The 22,830-nt window shown below is 42.0% G+C and overlaps 1 protein-coding gene across 5 annotated transcripts in view; it reads left to right on the forward strand.

The window, feature by feature from the left end:
- The window catches only part of CEP85L (centrosomal protein 85 like), a 143,079-nt gene that overhangs the window by 111,504 nt on the left and 8,745 nt on the right, over positions 1 to 22,830 (forward strand). For all 5 annotated transcript variants that reach the window (XM_038177762.2, XM_027453598.3, XM_038177764.2 and 2 more), the window contains exons 5-10: positions 11,371 to 11,488; positions 13,448 to 13,624; positions 17,595 to 17,747; positions 17,992 to 18,146; positions 19,713 to 19,830; positions 20,160 to 20,210. In XM_038177762.2, the coding sequence (XP_038033690.1) occupies positions 11,371 to 11,488; positions 13,448 to 13,624; positions 17,595 to 17,747; positions 17,992 to 18,146; positions 19,713 to 19,830; positions 20,160 to 20,210 (772 nt within the window). The remainder of the gene's footprint in view (positions 1 to 11,370; positions 11,489 to 13,447; positions 13,625 to 17,594; positions 17,748 to 17,991; positions 18,147 to 19,712; positions 19,831 to 20,159; positions 20,211 to 22,830) is intronic.

Here is a 22,830-nt window from a genome sequence, read left to right on the forward strand (position 1 = left end):
AAGAGAGAGCAGGACCAACAGCCAGTCCTGCTGTCAGCCTGCCCAGCCTAGCTTCTTACACGTCTTCGTGTTTGTATCAGACATTTTTCTGCTTGTGAACGGGTCTTGGGAGTGATGCAACATGTCAAGTAGTAAGCTGCATTGAACTGATTTTCTTCTCCATGACCAGCAGAGAAATGTAGTATATTTGAAACCAGCTGGTAAAGCTTTGAGAACTTGGTCTTTGCAGAAACATGGAGTGGTAAAATCCTATTTAAATGCTCATACAAATTGTGTAGATAATAAAATACTAAATTCAGTATGTCAAGAAATACATTGTTTCTAATTGAAATTGGCATCCGTCTGAGATAGGCCTTGGCAGCAGCTCACTGCTTTAAGTTTCTAGTATAGTTGAAGTAATTTCTGGAATTCTTGAAGTTCTAACTTAATGATGAAATGAAGCCTTAATGAGGAAAACGTGCTTTAATGAAAGGGCTTGAGCTTAATGAAGCTTACACTAAATTAGCAGATGTCATCAGGAGCTGCAGTTTGGATGCAGGACATTTAGGAAGGTCATTTTTATATTTGATACAATTATCATTTGGCTTAGTCTGTGTTTTAATAATAAACTCTTGGCTCGTGGCTGAAAGAGGAGTGGTTGTTCTGATCTTGAAATAGTTTTGCCCTCTTATTGCTTCTTTGCTCCGCAGCCTGAGGAGAACTGTGTAAAGCAGGTGTGTGCTAATCACAGGAATGTCAGGCATCCACGATGAATGTTTTCATACTTCATCTGGTAGTTACTCTCCCTTAATGGGTGGAGATAGACAGCTTCGGCACGATTTTCTTTGGCAGCAGAATTATGCACAGCCTGTTCCTTCCTGTGTTGGAACAGAAGAAGGAGCTGCAGTGGTTTACGATGTTTCTGCCCCCAGCAATCTGACCAGTGCCTCTGCTGTCACTGCGGTGATGGCCAGCATCAGCTTCCCCGATAGTAATGCTGTGTAACATGCAACACTCCTTTCAGTGCCCAGGCTGTCACCAGCATCTGTAAGGACTTCGTGCGTGATGGCCAGGGGCTGGATTTGGTGCCTCTGCTGAACACCTACACTCTACGTGAAGGCTTGTTAGACAGTGGCAACTAAAATGTCAGTTCACATTATTCTTCTCACACTGAAAACGGATTTATAGTCAAGGGTGAAGTTTCATTTTACTGAAGTGACAGTTTGCAACCTAGTTACCTGCTTATGTTACTTGATACAGTCCATCCTGAGGAAGAAAAGCTATTTTTTGATATCCCATGGCATTGCATTTGTTCTTTTTTTGTACAAAACATACTTCTGAATGACTCAGAGATAGTGAATATGGTTCTCTCTGGATTTAAGAGAGAAGTCAGTTGAGGTGATTCCTTTCCATTCAGCTGAAAAGGCAAAATATGCTCTGAAAGCTACTGACGTGAACAAAGACCACTTAGTGATATTGCAGTCATTTGCTTTAAGTAGACACTGGGAGTTACAGTTAAGCACAATGTAAATTGCAATAATGCAGTATAATAGTGCACCGCAGGGAAAGTGTTCTTTTAAATACTGAGCCTGCATTTGGGCAAAAAAAAGCCTTAAAATTTATGATTTAAAAATGAAATAAAATAATTTCAAATAGATCATTTATGTTATTTAAAGTTAGTACAAAATGATATTGCATGTTTGGAAGGATTTTGCAAAAGATATTCTTTTTTTTTTTTTTATAAAGAAATACTGTCTTCTATGCCAAAAAAAATATTGATGTTTTTGCTCATGGAGCAAATAGTACATACTTGTTGTCCAAAATCGTAGAAGCAGAGAACTGTTATAAAGTGTTAGTATTTACATTTATTATTAGATGGAGTATTAACAATACTTATGTACGAGTAATATCTTTTTTTCATGGCTATCTGTATTTTACCAGGGTAGACACGAGGCATTGCACTGAGAATCAAGATGATGTTTGGGACCCAACCTAGGTCTGCTGAGGGTTGTGCTCAGAGGCACAGAGTCCAGTTGGAGGCCTGTAGCTAGCGGTGTCCCCAGGGGTCCATACTGGGTCCAGTCTTGTTCAACTTACTCACCAATGACCTGGATGAAGGGACGGAGTGCACCTTCAGCAGGTTTGCCGATAGCACAAAACTGGAAGGAGTGGCTGAGACACCAGAGGGCTGTGCTGCCATTCAGAGGGACCTGGATAGGCTGGAGAGCTGGGTGGAGAGGAACTGTATGAAGTTCAACAAAGGCAAGTGCAGGGTCCTGCACCTGGGGAGGAATAACCCCAAGCAGCAGTACAGGTGGGGGCTGACCTGCTGGAGAGTGGCTCTGCAGAGAGAGACCTGGGGTTCCTGGTGGACAGCAGGCTGACCATGAGCCAGCAATGGGCCCTTGTGGCCTAGAAGGCCAACGGTATCCTGGGGTACATCAGGAAGAGTGCTGCCAACAGGCTGAGGGAGTGATCCTCTACTCAGCCCTGGTGAGGCCACAGATGGAGTCTTGTGTCCAGTTCTGGGCTCCCCAGTACAAGAGGGACATGGAGGTCCTGGAGTGAGTCCAGCAGAGGGCTACAAAGATGATGAGGGGACTGGAGCATCTCTCTCATGAGAGGCTGAGAGAGCTGGGCCTGTTAACCTGGAGAAGAGATGGCTGAGAGGGGATCTTATCAATGTGTATAAATATCTGAATGGAGGGTGTCAAGAGGATGCGGCCAGGCTCTTTTCAGTGATGTCTGGTGACAGGACAAGAGGCAGTGGGCACAAACTGAAGCACAGGAAGTTGCGGCTGAATATGAGGGGGTGCTTCTTTGCTATGAGGGTGACAGAGCCCTGGCACGGTTGCCCAGAGAGGCAGTGGAGTCTCCTTCTCTGGAGATATTCAAAATCTGCCTGGGTGTGATCCTGTGCAGTGTGCTCTAGGTGGGCCTGCTTGGCAGAGGGTTGGACCAAAGGATCTCCAGAGGTCCCTTCCAGCCTCAGCCATGCTGTGAGGCCAAAAGGGTACTGGTCTACCTGGCCCTACCTTACGCTCCTCAAGCCGATTCAAATTCTGAATACTGGCCTAAAATAATTGTACAAAGCTTGCTAAATTTTGGCTAATTATAATTCAAGATGATGGCATTTAAGCTGCTTATGTTTCTAGGAAGTGGAAGAGGAATTCTGCTGCTGACAGAGGTCTTGGTAGGTGTTGGCCGAAAAAGCCCTTTATGATTGTAGTTCTTGAAGAGTTTTAAAAGGTGTGGTCTTCTTAAAACATGTCTCATGTTGAATTTACTGTCTAATAACTGGAGGATGTGAGCAAGACTTGTTTAATTCTTGAGAGGAACAGGAGCTTGGGAGAGCTGGGTTACCCTCCTGCTGTCTGGAAGCTGAGGAGCGGCACGGCAAACAGCAGGATACCGGAGGGTGGTGCTGTGAGCCCTGCTGCTCCAGCCTTAGCTGTTTGCTGTTGACAGGTACAAGGAAGAGTTGGATGAGAAGAAACATCCCGGGAACACCCTTATCTTGCTCTTGTCACCAGCTGCCCTTTCAACTGCACGGTTGCTGTCCAGTTTATTTGAGGTTAAAATGCACTCTTCTGCTGTGAGTTGCACCAGGAGCCAGGAGGTGGAGGAGCTGAATGTCACTTCGCACCACACACCTTGTTCTGTGTGGAGTGCTTAAGTCTGTTAATATGCAGGAAACAGAGTCTGTGGATGTAGCAGTCTCATCGAGTTCTTTCACCTTTATCTTGTTATAAAGGTGGGGGGAGGAAACAAAAACCTGCTGCTTGTTCCCCTTCTTGCCCCACAATGACAAAAAAAGCAACAGAAATCCAGCTCTTCAGGACTAGACTATTAGAATCCCAATCTTAACAGTTTGGAAAAGCTGTAAACAAATTATTGTTTAAAACAATTCAAGGAACAGCACTCACTGTGTAAATCACCTCACCTGGGTAGGTTGGTGTGTCACTGGAAATTCAAAGTCATGAACAGGATTGAAAAAAAACAAAACTCAGCCACTTGCATTTGTGAATAGAGTAAGTGGCTTGATATATGTTGTATGCACTGTGATGAATATCAGATTTTCTAGTAGATGATTTAAAATCAATTTGACACGTGTAGTTGAACAAGTATAAATGAATGTAGTAGCAGAAATGGGTGGGTATAAAAGTGGATTTATTTTGCTTTCAAAGCTACGGTAGGAATTGCTGCCAATTTAATGAATCAGAGATTGAAATCTGCTTTTAAATCTGCTCTTAAAGAATGGGGAAGACCTCATTTTCAGAAAGGGAAAATGTGGTATGAGGGAGGAAGCCCAGTGTGTGTGTGCACACAGGAGCACGTTGGCGCTTCCTCAAGGTGTGTATCGCATTTTTTCCACTTAAGTTCTGTTGGTACAGGCTGTGAATAAGGGTCAAGGGTCTGAAGGGTTTTGTCTGTGAGAGGAAATCTGCTGCTGTAACAATTACTACTAGAATGTCACCCACTGTACAAAATAATTGGATTATGTCATTGTCTTACTTCTCCCCCAGTTGAATATGTAACACTACATTGTATTTAGCACCAGAGGGAGCCAACAGTGTTTGTGTTGGTTTAGAAAATTACAGCATCGCGTTCGAATTCTTTGTGTTGTTTCCGTGTTGTGTACTCTGTTCGGTACATTAACAATACTGAAATTACAGTGTTTTGGTGCAATTGGGAATGTGTTTTAAGGCTGGCCAGCCACTGTGGATGTCTCCAGTGTGGTATTGGCACTGTTTGTTTGGCAGGGATTGCGTATAGGGGGGTATGTGAATAAATGCCAAATATCTGAACATATGACATAAGCTGCTGAGAATAACACTCCGCATGCAGGGTTCTCTTCCAGACAGCTTGAGGGCATTTGAACTGCTTTTTAAGGAAAGGCAGATATAAAAGTATAATTTTAGTGAATAGCTGTCATTCCTTGAGGCACAATAACATTTGCATTCTTAAAACAGTTGCTAAATCATTAGCTTTCCATACAGAGTTGAATTACACTTCAATGTTTACATTGGGACAGTTGTATTAGGTTTTCTTTGCCTCCTGTCAAGTTGGCCTGCCTTGATTTGTTGACATCAAACTGCATGTGAGCTGGTAGTGTTCGTGTTACTGCTGGCATAAAGCTGTAATTTGCTTAATTTGAGCATGCCCCGTTAAGATGTGCAGCATTAGTATGTTCACTTGAGGGACAATTTGATGCCATTTTTGATGAAGTCAAAACAAACAGCTCTTCCTTAGGTAACAGCCTGAGTTGTGGCTTTAATGAGGGAAAGTAGGGCTGGAAAGGACCTGCCTGATGTTCGTGCCAGGCCATGGAGGATAAGCTGCAGTGGTATCGCTCCTGATCTCTGTAACCTGTTCTTGAAAGCCTGCAGTCGCAGATGGTCTACAGCCTTTCTAGGTAGGACAGTTTGCTGATTAATGAGCTTAAACATTAGAAAACTTTTCCTAATATGTCTTAGTCTTTCCTCCCAGGTCACGTTTCCTAGACCTCTGGTAGCTTTCATTATTCCTTGAATTCTCTCCAGCTGCTTTTATATCTTCCCCGAAGTGTCCGAAGCGGACAGCTGAGGCCTCCCTCCTGCTGTGTACGTGCCTCTCCCACAGGCCACCCCTCTGCAGCGCCTGGCTTTGCTGTACCACCTCGTGCAGTTGTGCTCAGTTCTAATCCCAGACCTCTAGAACTGCTGCTGCAACAATTTCTGCTCTGTGAATTTAAATGTTTTTAGGCAGTTTCAATATTTGGCAGAAATGGGAACAGCAGGGGAGCGACACGGCTTGCTCTGTATGCATCTTGTCAGGAGTCTGCAGGAGTTGCAAATCTCCTTGCAGAAGTAAGGGTGCCGTCCTCTGTGGGCAGACAGACGTGTCTGTGTCCCGCTTGTTCCTTCCACCCCTTTGCTTAAATAGTGGAGATCATTTGAGAAAGTCAGGTGAGTTGTTGAACATGCTTTTGCCTGGCCTCCCTTTACATCAGTGCTAGCTTACCTCCCATGAGTCAGGCTAGCATGTAAAAAAAATTCAAAATAATCATTTAAAAATGATTTGAGGGGAAAAAAATCCACCCCAAAACCCCACCAGACTTGATTGCATAACAAAATCAGAGACCGTCTCTTTTTTTTTTTTTTTTTTTCTCATGAGCTTTAGTGGTGTCAGAGCACTTTGACCTTATCTTACAAGTTATGGAAAATGTATTTGCATTGTTCTTAAGACTTTGTTTACTGCTGATCTCTCTTCCTATCAGTACTTTGCACGTTTGGACTAGTGGTCCCAAGAGACCGTGCCTTTAAAACAAAGGGATATAAAAATTAGTATCCAACTTCTTAAAGCAACAAAACAAAGCAGTATATCCTTAACTGCAGTGTGGAATAAATAATATTGGTACTACAGAGGGACCCTTTTTACATTATACTTCACGGCCTGATTCTGAGGAGATCTGCAGAAGCATTTTCATCTAAAGCACTATTTCTCAGTAACCTTTGAAGGTGAGCATCAATTGTCATTTGATTCATTATGAAGTTACTAACATTGCTTCAGTGAGAGAAAAGGCTGTTTTCTGCAGTCCCTGAAGTGTCTGAAGATGCCGGACCTTTATCTTCATTTGTAGTCTAGGAGTCTTAGATTTATGCTAATTTAAGTCTCTTAAAAATTGAGGAGAGAAAATGCTTCTCTGGCAACTGTGGGTTTTCATGTTAGAATAAGTGGAAGGTAAGATGGTTTTCTAGAGAACAGATTGAGCTGGTCCCAGGTTGATGAAAATGTGGCTTGTTTCCAGACGAATGTAGATATAAGTGTCTGTCTAAGCATGTGTGCGCGGTTAGCTAGTCCTGCGTGAATACAAGAAAATTATGTGAATGTCGTTTATGTCGTACTAATGTTCTGAGAGAGGCACAGAAGCAATTTGTATATTAAACAGTTTGTTTATTATTAATGTTGGTCTCTGAAGGCAGTCCAGGCTCTTGCATGCGGAGCTGAGTTGCGTCTGTGCTACCCCATGTCCTTTGTGCTGACTCTAGTTTTCAAAAAGGTTTGTTTGAGCTGAAGGACAGAAATACAAGAGAATTAAAATCAAGATCGCCCTCAGCTGATATTTCACAGTTATGGCTGTAATTTTCTTTTTGTCCATTTAAATAGCTCTAGTTTGTGTCAAGGACACCTGTAGTTTTCCTCTGGATTCTGACCAGCTTCAAAAGGAGAATCCTAGTCATCCAGGACAAGGTGGGCTCAACACAGAGGAAGCTGTGTGGGAATATAAGTATTTTTAACAGGCAGGCAGTCATCTAAGGTGAATGATTCCCCTTAAACTCCATGATTATCTTGATCAGGTAGCCTAGGCTCTAGTACCAGTTGTTTGTGTAAGGACAATAGTTGGTAATTCTACAGGAAAGGCAAGACAGCTGTATGAATTGCCATGACAAGTTTGTAACTTTTCCTTAACTTATAAAGTGTCATTGATCTTTGGTAGCAAAACATGATTGAAGGCTTGCAATTTTGCTTACAAAAAGAAAGGATGGTTGAGAAAAAGTGAAAAAAAAATTAAAAATATATATATATATAATATAATATAGAAGGGGGAGAACAAAAGATGTGTGCATTTACTAAGATCTAGAAAGTAGGCAAAGTCATTACTTTGCAGACATGATAGGGTTTTCTGTAAGTAATCTAGCTAGCATGTAAATAACTAACATGGGGGAATTGGGACAAAAAAATAGATACAGGGGAATTTAGAGCATGTAGCCATCAAGTTTATCACATGTCATGGATAACATGTCACTGCTGCTGAGTCCCATGAGAACAAACATATCTGGGAGCAACACACAGAGGAATTGGTCTTAGGATAGCTATAAATTACGGCTGGAAGTTCGAAAAAAGGTGGTGAAAAGGCATAGGGTGAAACTCCAGGCCATCAGTGGAATTTGTAGAAGAAAAATAATAATAGTAATGAAAATATGGATAAAGCAAGCAGGCTACTTCTGAGAAGAAAGAAAAAAAAAAAAGCACCTGAAAAATCAACTTCTCTAAAGTAAACTACAACAATGCCAAAGTGTCTTTGGCATCTTCATTGCAGAGCTCTTCTGTGGGCTACTGAAGTGGTATTCAGTGTACCATAGTCTTCTTGCTAGTATAAATGAAGGTTTGGACTTAGTTTGCTCCTGCACCCCCTGGAGATACCTGTATGCCCTGAAGGGGAGCTGGAAAGATCTGTCCAGAGGTGTTTCTGAAGATGATGTTAGTGCTGTGTTTGTGTTAATTGGTTGGATATGAGAGTTAAAGTTTATACTTTTTTCAGTGACATTTTCTTCTGAACCATCAATTTAAGTAAGGAACACTAAGGAAATCCTGTGAGAAGTTTTGTATTCATATAACATGCCGATAGGTCTTAACGATCACCATAGAATTGTAACACTGGCTGATAGAAAAATGGAATTTGTGAATTAGTTATTTCTGTGGTATTAGACGTGGTATTTCCACCGAATCTGGCTGTGCTCTGGTATCTTTGCCGAGATCGGTCAAAACATGTAGAGAGCGTCGGCCTGCTCTGGCCTGGCTGTCGCCAACATGGAGGACGTGCGTGAGGTAAAGCCTCCAAGGGGAGGCGGCCCCGCTGCCCCGAAGGTGAAATCTCTCCCTCTCAGGATTATTTTTATGTTTGTGGCCTACCCCGAGCAACTGTCACTGCATACCTGATCAGAAATATGAAAGCATCTGAATTATGAATGGTTTTGTGTGTTTTTTCATGATGGATTGGTAATAGGGAGCTTGTGGGGACACTGTCCATGCCGCAGCACGCAGGCCGTGTTTGTGAGAGTGCTTGAACTTCTCCACACTCCTTTTAAATAACGCTTACAGCCCATGGTTATGCAGCGGATTAATAGTAACAGCTGTGGGGTGACAGAGGCTTAAAACTGTCTTAGCATATGAGAACATCAGTGAGAAAATGCATCTGGTATGAAGCCTCCAAAGACTTATAGGACTGTATGTAAATAGTAAATATGTTTCTATGGTGCTTATCTTTCACTCGGCTTGTGACTGCTGGGCTGTTTGCAGGATTTTTGTTCCTGGGTGCCATGAGGTTAATGATATTTCGAGAGAGGCAGTTATGCGGAGAAGCTGTGCAGGATCCACGCCGACGTGAGCCATTTGCACGGCATGTTTTGCTGGCCAGGTTTCAGATGGGGGCAGAATTTCGTGCTTTGCAGAGCAAAAAGAAGGAAAGCGGTTACACTCTTTGCTAGCTCAGCTCTGTTTCATCACGGATTAATTTGTCTCAGCTTTTTTCCTGCATGGATTTGGTAGGGTAGGGAAAAGATTATGAAAGAAAATACGGTAATGTAGTTAAGAGGTTCAAAAATATTTTAAAACGCTTACCCCGCTCTGTAGGGTTTGGTTCAGGCCACTGATTCCTGTCTGTTAAGGAAGGCGCTGCTAAAATGAGCCACGAAGAGAAAATCACGTAGTGTCTTCAAGGGATGAGTGGCAAATGAATAAATAATTTTAAAACAAATGGGGCAAGGATATTTTAATAGCTATATCTAGTAAGTAATAAGGTAATAAAAAATGAAAAATTACTTCTGTTCAGAGGTTAGGACAACTCACAGTAAATGATCCTGGTGTCTGTGATCAAGCATGCAACAGTAGGCGGCAAGGCTTTATATTTTCTCACATGATTACACAAGCTCTTGAGCTCCTGTACAAGTTGTGAGCATATTCTTTTTCCTGATCTTCAAATCTGCTTCTTCCAAAACAAGTTTGAAGCTTTTTGCCTGTAGTGCCATTGTACAGAAAGACACCAACCAGAACAGTAGAGTCTGAGTACAAAGTTTTTCAGTGTCATGTAGTACATTTATGTTTATAATGGTTTGTTTCATCTGGGTAGTAAAATGCTAAAGGGAAGCCTCAGAATCACCTGTGATGATACAGAACATTTTAAGACTTGCTGTGGAGTCATACAGCTACATTCAGTTGCTCTGTCTTATGAATTATGTTGAATGAATTGTCTTAAGGCACATGGAAGTGCGGCTTATTTATATTGATTTCCCGTTTGTTACAAGTTTTTATTGGTGTAGAAATAGGGAAACATTAAAAAGATGTGTTTTGTGCACATGCATCATCTTTTATGGTGTAAAAAAGGCAATGAAAAACAAAAGAAGAAAACGGAACTGAAGGAGTACACAGACGCACAGGATGGCTGAGGCTGGAAGGGACCTCTGGAGCCTGTCTGGTCCAATGCCCAGCTCAGGCGGGGCCACCTACAGCTGGTTGCCCAGGAAGGACCATGCCCAGGCAGCTTTTGAAGGTCTCCAAGGAGGGAGACTCCACAAACTCACTGGGCATGAATGAATGAAAGCTGTTTGTAAAATGGTTGAGAAGGTTGCTATGTGTTTCTGGTGCAAACTCCATTCCGGTTAATTACTGAGGCGCCCATCTCTCCCCAGGGAGTCTCTGCCCAGCAGACCTCAGAGTCCTTATCTCTCGTGTAACTTGGGCTGGGGTTGAGACCTGTCTTGTATTTGCCATCTAGTCATGCTAGCTCAAATGCAGTCATGATTTAAATAGTGATAGAATGTATGATATAATTAAATAGTGATAGAATAGCGATACTGTTTCTGCTGTACACTGGCCAAATGATTGGTGTAGGAAGTTTAATTCTGGCTTAGTTTGCAGTGCAGTATTTTACTGCAGGGGTGGGAAATACCTTACATAAAGTAACTGAAAAGGTCTTAAGAGAAAAAGCCATGCTGTCCAACTAGTATAATCACCTTCTCTTTTTAATTTCTTTCTGCTTCCCATGATTTTTGTGTCTTTTTATATTGTATCAGAAGTCAGCTCTGACAAAGAGCGGGGCTAGAGCGGGAGAAGCCCCAGTGAAGTGAAAACATGAGTCCTGTTTATTTGCATTCTGCTTTCCAGATACTTTTTTTTTTCCAGCTTACGTTTCTGGCTGTAGGAGCAAATGACAACAGAAGCGGCTCTCCAGCTCCCACAAAACTGTGGTAGAGTTTTCAAATACATATTTATAAAAGATTAGTTTATGGTTCCCAGTTGGATGCAGGCCATTTGAGGTATGCTTAAATGAAAGGTATACGGCAACTTCAGTTTAATAGCTCATATCTTGAAGAGGTTCCAGTTCCAGTGTTAAACTAGGCTAGTAGCAGTCTGGCTGCCTTGGAAAAAAGCCCACAGCTAAAGTAGATTCAGGATTATGAAATGCTTAATCTGATTCTATTGAGTATTCGTTACTGCTTCATTTGGCAATGTGGAAGAGAGAAAGTAAGTTGAATAGCATTTTTACAGCATTCCGTGTAAGTCTTAAGATCAGTGTTTTTAAAATCTGTTCTATTCTCTTCCTTTTCAAATAAAATCTATTTATCACAGGCAAAAGCAGCAGATTAACAATTTACATCAAAAGATAAGAGAGAATGAATTACGAGCTCAACATGCAAGACTGAGCCATCTTGTGAACTGCGAAGAACCTTACATGACTAATTTGCAGGTAGGATGGATGTTTTTCTTTTAGCGAAGCTTTCCATTACCCAGTAACTGCCACTTGAAAGGATGCTCACAATTTACTGCAGGATAAAATACAGAGCGTTTATGTTTGATGGTTGTGTCATTATATAGCTGTAAATTGCATAGAGTACAATATCCTGTAAATATTGTCGTTTATTTTAGATCTGCAGAAATTTAAGTTATGTTAATACAAGTATGCACATACCTGTTTTGAGAACTGATAAAAATAGGGGAAGAATGAGGTATTGCAGCACTGTGCACAAATAATTTTATTAACAGCATGCATGTAACACAGCTGTGCAAGGAAATATTAGGAAATAAATCGTTTGATAAGGGAGTATCTGGAAACTGATGAAAGGTTTTCTGAAAAGGAGAAGGAGGCAGTACCCACAGGAATAGTTAGGGAGCTAGTGTTGATAGAGTAGATGGAAGAGAAGTCAGAAAACAAAGAGACTGGCAGAGTACTTCTGTACAAGTCATCTGAAAAGGATATACATTTTAGTATATAGGGATATAATATTTACTCTGAACTACTTACTCTGAAAGGGAACATGTTGAACTCTGAGCACACCTGTCCTAATACTGATCTGTGCTGTAGCACACACAATCCATCTCAACACCTCCAGGTATATGAAAGGCCAAACAAAAAAAAGAACGTTAAAGGCAGGTACGCAGAGAAATAGCTTTTTTTGTCCCTCTTGTATTACGTTATCGTTTCTGTCACAAACACTGTACAAGGATCTCAGTTAACATGCTTCAGTGTGGCATTAATAACACAAGCTGCAGTAACACAGAATCTGTTTTTGAGAAAGGCAAGAAATTCAGGTAGCACCTCAGTGTGAAGTTGGGTAGAACTTTTTCAGACATCTTAGAATGTGGCTTTTGGTACTTCCAGAAGTTCTTTTTTAAAAATATGTAAAAAAAAAATAATAAATTGTCTAGATGAAGATTTTGAAAAAATATTGCAGAAACTGAGATGTGAACGTACATACATTAGTGTACCGTATTACACTTCAAATAAGACAGCAGATGCTTTCATCTTTCATAATTTATAAAGTACAAACAATTTATAATGGCTCTTAGGAATTCTGGTTGATTTGTTTGCCTTCCATAAGATTAATTTACAAATGAAAATCTCCTTTAATGGAGATTTTAATCTCTTCTAATGCTTTGCAGAAGGAATACTATTATTTAAAAAGCTCTCTGTATAATTTCTTTAAGGATACGGGTTTATGTTATTAAAAGAATATTGAAACTGAAAGACTAATGGGATGCGTCTCCTTTTTCATCCCACATGCAGTTGATTTCCATTTTGTGCTTGTCTCTCCGTGGGCTGTGGGAGTGGTAGAATAATATTGAACTGCAGGAGATGAAAAGGGAGGAGGATTTTCATAGACACAACAGAAGGCGGGAGGCCTGCCGTCTGGTGTGGCTGTAATCTCAGGCTAGCCCCGCACCCTTCTTATCTCAGCTGTGGTAGCTCTGAGGTTTAACTAGTTGACTAATGTTCTGATTTAGCAAGATCTGTGAGATCGGAGCATATTTTACTTTAATAAAGTCACAGCCATTTTATGCAGTGGCTTTCTTTTTAGGGGAGAGTATGGTAGTGTAGTGGCAGTGAAACATTTTTTCTTTGGATTTTGTTTTTGGGGGAGGAAGGTTGGGAGGGGAAGTCATACCTCTTCCATAAATCTGAGGGAGAAATAGTCCCACAACGTTTATTTTCATCTGTTGTGAATGGAAGTGTCCAGCTTTTTTTCTTTTCTCCAGAAGATTCCTGGAATACATGCTGTTAGCACATATTTTAATGTTCGAAAATCAAACCCCACCCTTCCTGACAGTGGAAAAAAAAAAAAAAAAGCAGGATTGTTTTCTGCTCTGCTGCTGAAGTATGCAGTGGTATGTGCGTGTCCATTTATATGATTTTCTTTCTTTTTGTAAGCAACCACAGTATGAGGGCACATCACTGCAACCTCACGTGTCAGAAAGATCAACTTCCCACCTTGAGGAGTTTGAGAGAAAGACTGCAGCAGACGAGAATAAGGAATTACAATTCAAAGAACTTCTAAAACAAATTTCTAACAAATCTAGCGAAGAGAAAAAGAAGATGGAAGAAAAAGTAAGTGTCTTTCTTGTTCTGAATTTCCTTTGTCATGGTCACAGGAGCATGTGTTTTGCTTGCAGGTAAGCAACTTAGTAAGTGGGCTGTTTTCCAAAGGAAGCTAAACTTTATCTATGATAAAAGTTAACAGTGGTAGTATAAGTGGACTTCTAGTGAATAGATTCTAGAAGTGAAACCAGAAGAAAAGGCAATCAAAATGTGTATTTCCAACCTGGTAATGACTATTTTAACAATCTGCTGGTTAAGCTTGCTGTGAAGAAAAGCTGCTCCCCTTCACTAAGAATTTATTTGGGTTGAATGTTTATTACAGTAAATAAAGTGTCGTTTATAAACATCGGAAAAGCATGGAAATTAAATCACCGTTTTCAACATGGCCTGTAGAAGCAGGCCTCGTGCTTTGAGATGCACTTACCGAACTGAAGGTGCCTACTCAGCAGAAGTGATTCTCCTGCAGCTTTCCTAAAACATGCAGAATAGATTTCAGTCTGAGACGAGGAAGGGGCTTAGATAGCTGTGTTGTTGGAACTGTCACGACAAGAGGTTTCTTTGGAAGCTGAACCAATACCCAGGGTGGCTTTGTATGTCCTGCCAGCCTGCCTTTCTCACAGGCAGGAATGCATCATTGATCAATGGTTCGTAATGTTTTGGGGGATGTTGTCACTGTTACCTTTTCTTTGATAACTGTGCCTTGCTGCTGGACTTGGATTTATGTTTATGCAGGTTCAAGAGGCAGGAGCAGTATGGTCCAGTGAAGTGACAGGTAGGAAGAAAAGGAAAAAAATCACAGTTAGTCTTAAATTCTGTCCTCTTGTGTCCAATAAACCCTGCAGTACGCCTTTCACTAAGGATAATGTTCAGGAAGGGCAGAAGCTGGATTCTCCTGCTTCCTCCTGTCTATTTTAGTGCTTGTAGTGCTTATGCTCCTTCTTCCCTGTCAGCACTGCTGCTGGGAGTGGTGGCGGTGGCGGGGACCTGCGCAGCAGTGCCTGTGTCAGCTGGATGGTTGGTAGCCAGCAGCCTGACTCACCCCGTGACGCCCACCCCACCCATTCTGTGCACTGATCAAAAGGCTCTCAACAAGCAAAAACAACAGGAGGGAGAGGATATGTTGGAATCATAAATTCAGTGTCCTCCAGTTTGAGGGAAGTCTGCAGGGGGAGGAAAGAGACGTGGTGAGGTCCTGCAGCAGGCTGGGAGGCTGCGCAGCATGCTGGGTGCGGAGCTTGGGGACAGCCCTCTGCAGTTCCTCTGCTGTGCTCGCAGGGAGGTGAACCCAAAGGCCTGGGGTGTCTGTGCTCAGTGGGACCGGACATTAGGTCCAATTTCTGTACCAATCAAAGGGATTGTGGCTGTTGGCTGTGGGAGGGTTATTTCTGAGCAAATGCTCCTCTCATCAGAGAGGATAAGGTTTGTCAGTCCAGAGCCAGCTATGGCCAGAGCGTGGGGAAATGCTAGGAAGCTGAAGTAAATTAAAGTTGAGATGAGCTTTTATTTTAAGTGCATGCCTGAAGAAACACACGGTTTAGGTTTAGGTTGCTGGCATACGTATCTAATTCTCTGTCTGACCCAGTGTTGCGAATAATATTATCTTTTCCTCTACTGGCATTTTAAACATACAGCATTTCAATACAGTATGTCGTTAGTATGGGACAAGCTGTGACTGTTCCGGTGCAGGTGGGAGGAAAGAAAATAAAAGGAACACTCCCATTTCCTTGGCCATCAGTCATTAGCGGTGAGAGGTCTGGAAGGTCTCCCTCATCACAAAGACAGGATGTGCTGGAACTGGAGAAGGTTCAGGGAAGGGCAACAAGGTAGACATCCATCAGAAAATCACAGAAGTCATAACTGCCTCAGGAGGGCCTCTAAGTCGAAAGCAACTGGGGGCTGGAAAATGTGTTTTCCTTGTTCTTTCCCTGCTGGAGACATCTGCTTATGGCCACCATTGGAAACAAGGCACTGAGCTAGAAGAGCACTTGGTCCAACGTGCTTGTGTCACTTCTCATGTTAGGGTGGATGTACTGGATGCTTTCCTTCTGAGAAACAGTGGGGGCAGCAGAGGCAAGAGGTGCCCTTCGCTCACTGCTGGCATCATGCCTGGCCGTGCTACCTGCAGACGTACCAAGCAAAGGGAGTATTTGCACCCCGCTGTGGATGATGCTGGTGCCTGAGAGGAAGGTTTGTTTTCTCCAGGCTCCACGTGTACTCAATGTGGGACTGAGGGGACTGGAAGCACTTCAGTTGGCACTGAACTTTCAGCAGCCTGAAAAAGCTTCTCTCCTGTGGCTGATCAGCAGCCGTGGTAGCTCCTTGCAGCTTCCAAGCTGAGGGAGCTTGCTCAGGTCAAGACTGCAGTGTTGTCCACAGTGCCTGGGTTCCTCCTTTCCTTCTGCCAGGCACGAGTGTGCCTCTTGGTATCTGCAGATTTTGCAGCACTTGCTTTAGTTCTGAAGCATTTAATATGTAAAGTGAACTGCTGAGCTAGGAATTATTCAGTTCAGATACCTGTACCCTGCTGGCTCCTTCTGCTGTGGTTACTTGAGAAGGACTCCTCTAAGGCACCATGGATATCGCCTGTAGTAGCAGTAGTTCTGCCTTACGTTTTCTATGGCTTGCTTTAATATATAATTGCAAGGAGGTGAGAACTTTGCTATTTTCTTCCTGCTTCAATGAATCATGTGCATGAAGGAGGAAATAATAAAATAGAAACAAACAAAAAAACAGCACAGCTTTTATTTCTCCTCAGCAGAGTGAGCAAGAATGAATTAAAAAAATATATATTTTTTTTTCACGTCAGGAGAGAAAAGGTAGAAAGAGCCCTTGAGCTGATGCTGGGGATGTAGAGAGGGCAGGAGGAATCCTAAAGCCTTCCTGTAGCTGTGAGGAGAGAGGTTGCAGGAGAGGAAATTCCCTGGAGTATGTATGCAGGACAAGGACATGTAAAGACTTCTGAATTTTTGGCAGTCCTCAACTTTCTGGCCTATCCAGAAGACTCTTCTTCTGGAAAAACTTTTCAGGTACTATCAACTTAAGCTGTAGGCTGCATCCCAGACCTCTGACACGTTCATTTCTCAGCAAGGTGGATGTCTCAAGCACCAAAGTAAAAGTACACTTTGCATTTACTGCCATGACGAGTATTTATCTCAGAGCTACTACACATTGTTTCAAGCAGTAGAGATTCTGACTGTAAAATACTCTTTTTCCTGCCATCTTTCCACCCTTATTTTCCACATAGGTAATAAAGCAACTGAGTACCAGGAATGCAAGCAAACATGATAAAATACAAAAAGCCTTTTGCAAATGCACAGACAGTGAAGATGCCTGTGGAAAAGGTGCTTTAGGAAAGCAGCCGTTCTGTTCTGATGCTGTTTGATGTAATTGTCAGGCAGCATCAAAGTCAGGTTTTTGGCTGCAGTTGTTACTGGGTTAAGCTCTTAGGGCTCTGTGTTTCACGTTGTTTTCCTAGGCCAAAGGAAGAGGAAGGACTAAAATATTTCCTCATTTTTTGTTCTGGAACAGGCTTCTTAGCAAAATGGTTGATACCCCAAGCCTATTGGTGTTCAAGAGGCATTTGGATGATGCCCTCAATAACATGCTTTAAATTTGGTTAGCCCTGAAGTGGTCAGGCAATTGGACTCAATGACCTTTGTGGATCCCTTCCAACCAACCTATTCTCATTCTAATATGAACACGCTCTGTTATGTACTTTTTTAGCCATTGAATTGTAATGTTTTCAGTTCACAAGGGACAAGGGTTCCTTCTAGGCAGAGGTGAAGCAGCTGTGGTTGGAGGTCACTTGTAGGTCTGGGACTTGGAGCTGCTAAGATTAATCATTCTTTGGTTTTGTTTTCCTGCAGTAACCAACAGGTGCAGATGAGAGCACAATTCCCAAGGAGTGACCAGCCTCTGCTCCCAAAGCAGGTTTATTTTCCATTGCAATTGTAAAACATGTACTCTTACTTTCTTCTAGCTTAAAACTAGAGACCGATATATTAATAGCCTGAAAAAGAAATGCCAGAAAGAGTCTGAGCAAAACAAAGAAAAACAGCGACGAATTGAAACCTTAGAAAAATACCTGGCTGACCTGCCAACGCTGGATGACATAGAAGGTCAGACTAAGCAGGTAAGGTGAAAGGCTTTGCTTCTTAAAAATACACACCAGCTCCATAATATCTGTTGTGAACAGTTTTACAGTTTCACTGTGTGTTTTTTCCCCATCTGCTTAGTATTAGGAACCACTGCAGCTACTAGGGCTTCCCATACTTAGATCTAAGTGCAGTGGGCCTAAAAGTATACAGGAGGTGGTAACCACAAGGCTGTGCTTCTGCTAATGTGGCACCGTGCCTGACTAATGTAATCTGTGTTAGCTGCAAATTCTAGAGGAGAAGAACAAGCAACTTCAAGAAACTATGACCGAGTTGGAAAAGAAGCTTGGAGAGGCTCGATCTCAGTGCAGAGAGCGAGAACTGCAACTGGTGTGTCAGAAGAAGAAGGAAAAAGAGCTGGTCACAACAGTGCAGAGGTATGAGCAGCTGCCCGAACTGTGCCCTGAAACGGGTGTGCTTTCCCAGCTAATGTCAGGACATGATGGTTTTTGCTCTTACAGTCTAGTACAGTGCTAATGGCCTCTTAGGGCACACATATATTACTGTGCAGAATGACAGAGTAATGCAAGAGAAAATCCAACAAAATTGGATTTGTATCAAGTCAAGGAGAAGGGTCTGGATAGAAATTCTTCACTGTCATTTCTAAAGATGTTCGACAACACCTCAAGCTGCCAGGCAGAGGACAGAGTAAACGTGCAGCAAAGGAGCTCTGGGTAGAAGCTGTCAGCACTCCTACCCGGTAACTAATCCTGTCACGAGCTGCGGGAAAGCTCCCTGCATATTGGCTGAGGGTATATCAGGGAAGGGTCACAGATCTAAATGAGCTGTTTCTCACCTTTTCGTCAAGACTGGGGGATATTCATGGGGATGTTTAGCTGCAGCTCATCTGCTGTCATTGAACTTGCGTGACCGTAAGAAAACAGCAGTGGGGTAGCCGTAAGAAGATTCCAGATGAGGCATTGGGATATTGATCAGGGGAGATAATTAAATCCTTATTTAATAATAAACAAACAAAAAGGGGCAGGGAGAATCACTGTTAATAATTTATGGGGATGTCACTGCAGTTCAGCGTCCCACCATTGCGTAAACGTGCATGCCACAGCAGTCTGAAAGTGTTTCCATGATGAAAGGCAAGCTGGTTGGGACACCTTGCCAGCCAAATTGTTGTCACATTGTTTCCATCTTACCAATGAAAGGCCTTTTTTCTTCGTGCCCTCATACTCTAGAGGGGGATAATTTTGTCTTTTCTGAAAGCCTACACATAGCTGAAGTGGCCCCGGTTTCTAAATTAGACAGCAAGATGAACACTATTAAAATGTATTTTCTTTCTGAGTGAAGGTGAGCAGGCAAAAGCTCCAGCTACACCTAGGAGCTTGAGCTGAGCTGCAGAGGGCCTGAAGGTCATGCCCTCGTATGGGAGCAGCTGGCAGAAGTGGAAGTGGCTTCATGACCTCCCTGACAAGCCGGGCATGGAGGATGGGCCACCAGTACTCAGAGCAGCCTGTGGTTCTGGACTCTGCTTGGAGTCGTACATGCCCCAGTGGGAGAGCCAGATATTAAGGCTCTCGTAATTTGGAGAAGCTCAAAAACTGCTCTGACAGATGGTGGTGGTGGCTTTACCTCCCACAGCAGCACAGAGCAGCTGTGTACACCACAAAGCCTCGTTCCTTGCTCCTCTCTGCCCTCTCACTACGCTGTCCTGCTGGAGCTGTGCCTTGGGGAAGATGCACCTAAGAATCTGGCACATTAAACCGTTCCCACATGAGTCAGTTCAAGCCAGTGCCACAGTAATTTCAGTAGTTTAGGATTTTTACATCATTCATCCACTGTTGGTTTGCTCATTCATTAGGCTGGATTCTGCGAGATACGGTTTCACAGTTTTGGTTGGAAGATGGTGCAACTTCCTAAATTTTTTTGCCAGAACACACAGCCCTTTTGGTTTCTGTCAGTATACTCATTTTTTCTTTCATGTTGAATGACAGCTTGCAGCAGAAAGTAGAAAAATGCCTGGAAGATGGTATTCGCCTTCCCATGTTGGACACAAAACAGCTTCAGAGTGAGAATGAATGTCTCAGAGAAAAGAATGAGAAAGCCAGTAAGGTTAGTCTGCAAATTATCTTTTATCTTTTTGTGTCATCTTTAACCTTGAATCCTGTATTTGTTTTTGTTTTTTTTTTAACTTCAGAAATCAGTATCTCACTAAAGAATTATACATCTGTAGCTAAAACAGTTTTCTCTTCAATACCTCTGTTTCTGTTTGAGGAAATTATTTTGCATTTGTTTCCAGTTGTGCGAGAGTTAGCTATTTCTTGTCATCTACATTTTCAAAGATTCTGTGTAAAATGTATGGCTATCACCCATAAGCTGATTTTTTTTTAAACGAGCTGAAGAGATTCAAGCCTTCTAAATTATTCAATTTTATATTCTAGGTCATAGACAATCAACAAAAACAGATAGCTGGACTGATTTTAGACATGCAGGTAAGGAAGAATGTATATTCTGTTTTTTATTCTGTCCATTTTTAGCTCATAAAGATGACAGGATTAAAATTAAATTTTGTTCTTTTACCTTCCAAAATGGGAAGCAAAGATAGAAATGCCAAGAATGTAATCTTATGGTCTGTAGTTGACCTGCATTCTCTTGTAGTCTTATAATGTATTCATTAGGGAAGTTTCTATGGTTTAACACTTTGCAGGTATTTGTTATAAAGTAGAAAACTGTTGCTATATAGCATCCGTATTCAGCTGGCTTAGTAGATACCATATCAGAAATGCCTGTTGCAAGTCCTGAGAACTGCCTTTGTAAGTAACAGTGGATCCTCCCCTCAAACTTTGGGGTTCAGATGCTAATTCGAGGTACAAAAAGTGGCATTGGTTAGGATATCCACTGCTGAGATCCTTAGCAAGGCAGGTGCCTTTCTAAATCATAGCCCTTCACATTCGTGGAGCTGAAGCAGGTCCCTCTTCAGATCGTTTCCAACATGTCACTCACTTAGGTATCTTAATTTTCTTGGTGGATCTTGGGCACCCAGCTTAGAGCCAAGGGTCTTTCAAGACAGCAGAGGTTACTAGGAGTCAGTGGCAGCACCGTGGATCAGATTAACACATCAGGCTCTTGGTCCTTGAAAGGTACTTAGTGACCAGTGTTTGTTGTGGAGAAAAGGAAACATTATACAGGTTATAAGGAAGAAGGTGTGACTTGCTCTAGAGAAAAAAATGGACAAAAAAATCTTTTTTCATTAAAATTTTAAGCCAAATTCAATAAATTCTGTGTTCTTCCAGTTTGGCACTTGTCTCCACATTTCCTCTTTCCATGCCCTGCAGCAAAAATGAAGTATCAAGGTTTTCCCTTGAGGAGAAAGAGGGTACTTCTGCTGTGGCTCAGTGTACTTTATGCTTGGAGAGCAACAAAATGGTAGTAAACAATCAGCTGAACGCCTGCTCCTTCTGAAGCAGAGCTTCTCTGTGGAGCTAGAGTCCAAATAGCAAAGATACAAAACTGCTTGTATAACGCTTGGTAGGAGAATGTGCTTTCTTACTTGCACTTTGCACACTGGAGCCAGGTTTGCTGATTTATAGCTGTTAAAAGTAAATTGTCTTCCCCTATGAAATTGCTCCCTTTTTGAACTATGCAGATGAAAAAGTAGGCCTGGTGCCTGTTGACAACCATATTTTTGCTTAATTAAACCAGGGTGTATTAAATACATCTGTAGAGAAGCAGTAGGGGAGGGATTTAAGTTGCGACATAATGTGTATCTTAACTGAAAAGCAAACCCAGTCATTTAGCCTCTCCCAGGTTTGAAGCAGACAAAATCTATCAAATGGATGTTTTCACAGAGCAGCCTGCTGTCTATTAAAATTATGACATGGCAAATAAAGCTCTTTCATGTCTTTCATAATTCAAGAATAAAGGTCACAAACTGGACTCCATAACCATTCTCAGCTTCTCTGTCCCTCTCCATAGTTCAGTTTTTTTTGTTCTAATAAACACAACTTGCCTACGTGTGTTTTCACCACCCTAAATCTTTTCATTTTTCCAAAATTTTCTGGTCTTTTTCTTGTTGTGACCTTTGTATTTAGATTTTAAAAACGTTAGTGATTTTTGTGCACATTTGTACAGATAGCTTGGTCTGAAATGGCTTTAGGGAACTGCGTCTGGGAAATGCTGAGTAGTTGTGGCAGGCTGTGAACGGGAGAGTGTTCTGTTCTCCAGGAAATTCTCTTACCTTTCCCATTTTGAGGTACTCTGTATATGGTCAGAAAATAAGATTTGAAAGTGGTGTTAGCCCTCGAGTTGCATGTAGGACTACAGCAGTTTCATTGTATCCTTGATCCTCCATGCCGTCCTCATTTATTCCCTGGGAAACATTGAAAACTAGCTCATGAGAAATTGAAATCTGCTATCAGCAGGGAGACATCATTTATCTTCAGCTGAGATCTTACTTTACTCCCTGTCTTCTGCCTCATTGTAAGGCTGTGCTTGAGAACGTCTTTCAGTTCACTGTTATTAACTTGCAATCCAAAACCAAGGAAATTCTGCTTCAGATAAGTGTATCGAGCAGTACTAGTTTCTATTTGCTTATAATCATGATGGAGTGATTTTGATCTTCCTCGTGTGGTTTGGCTTGGTTGATTTGCTCTCCTGAGCGTGAGGGCTTAAAATTATGGTTGACAAGATGTCATGCTGAATATAAAGCACATCTTCCAAAAGGCAAAAATTACCGATGAGAGTGGCTTTTTAAAAAAAAACAACAGCAAAAAGTTGGATGATTAATTTAGATATTGGAAAAATAGCATTTTTTTTTGTACAAAACAGATAGAAGTCAGCTTGTATGGTGCGTGTGTTACTCCAAGTACATCTGCCAATCCTGTCAGTCATAAAAACCCAACCTGTGCCAGGGCTGGGAGTAATGCCACCCAGTGGTAACTTTGGAAAGCCAAAGGGAAAAGTCAGGATGAACTACAGAGTTGTGCAAGGTTAGTGACAGGTGAAGCTCTGGGGAAGGTCATATTTCTGAGCACCCCTTCCCCACTATGTACCCACCCTAAGGAAGGCTGTGTGGTCAAACCTTTAATGTCTGTTGTTGACACAGATGTGAAA

Source organism: Anas platyrhynchos, chromosome 3 (assembly GCF_047663525.1).
Source record: "Anas platyrhynchos isolate ZD024472 breed Pekin duck chromosome 3, IASCAAS_PekinDuck_T2T, whole genome shotgun sequence".
Classification (NCBI taxonomy): Eukaryota; Metazoa; Chordata; class Aves; order Anseriformes; family Anatidae; genus Anas; species Anas platyrhynchos.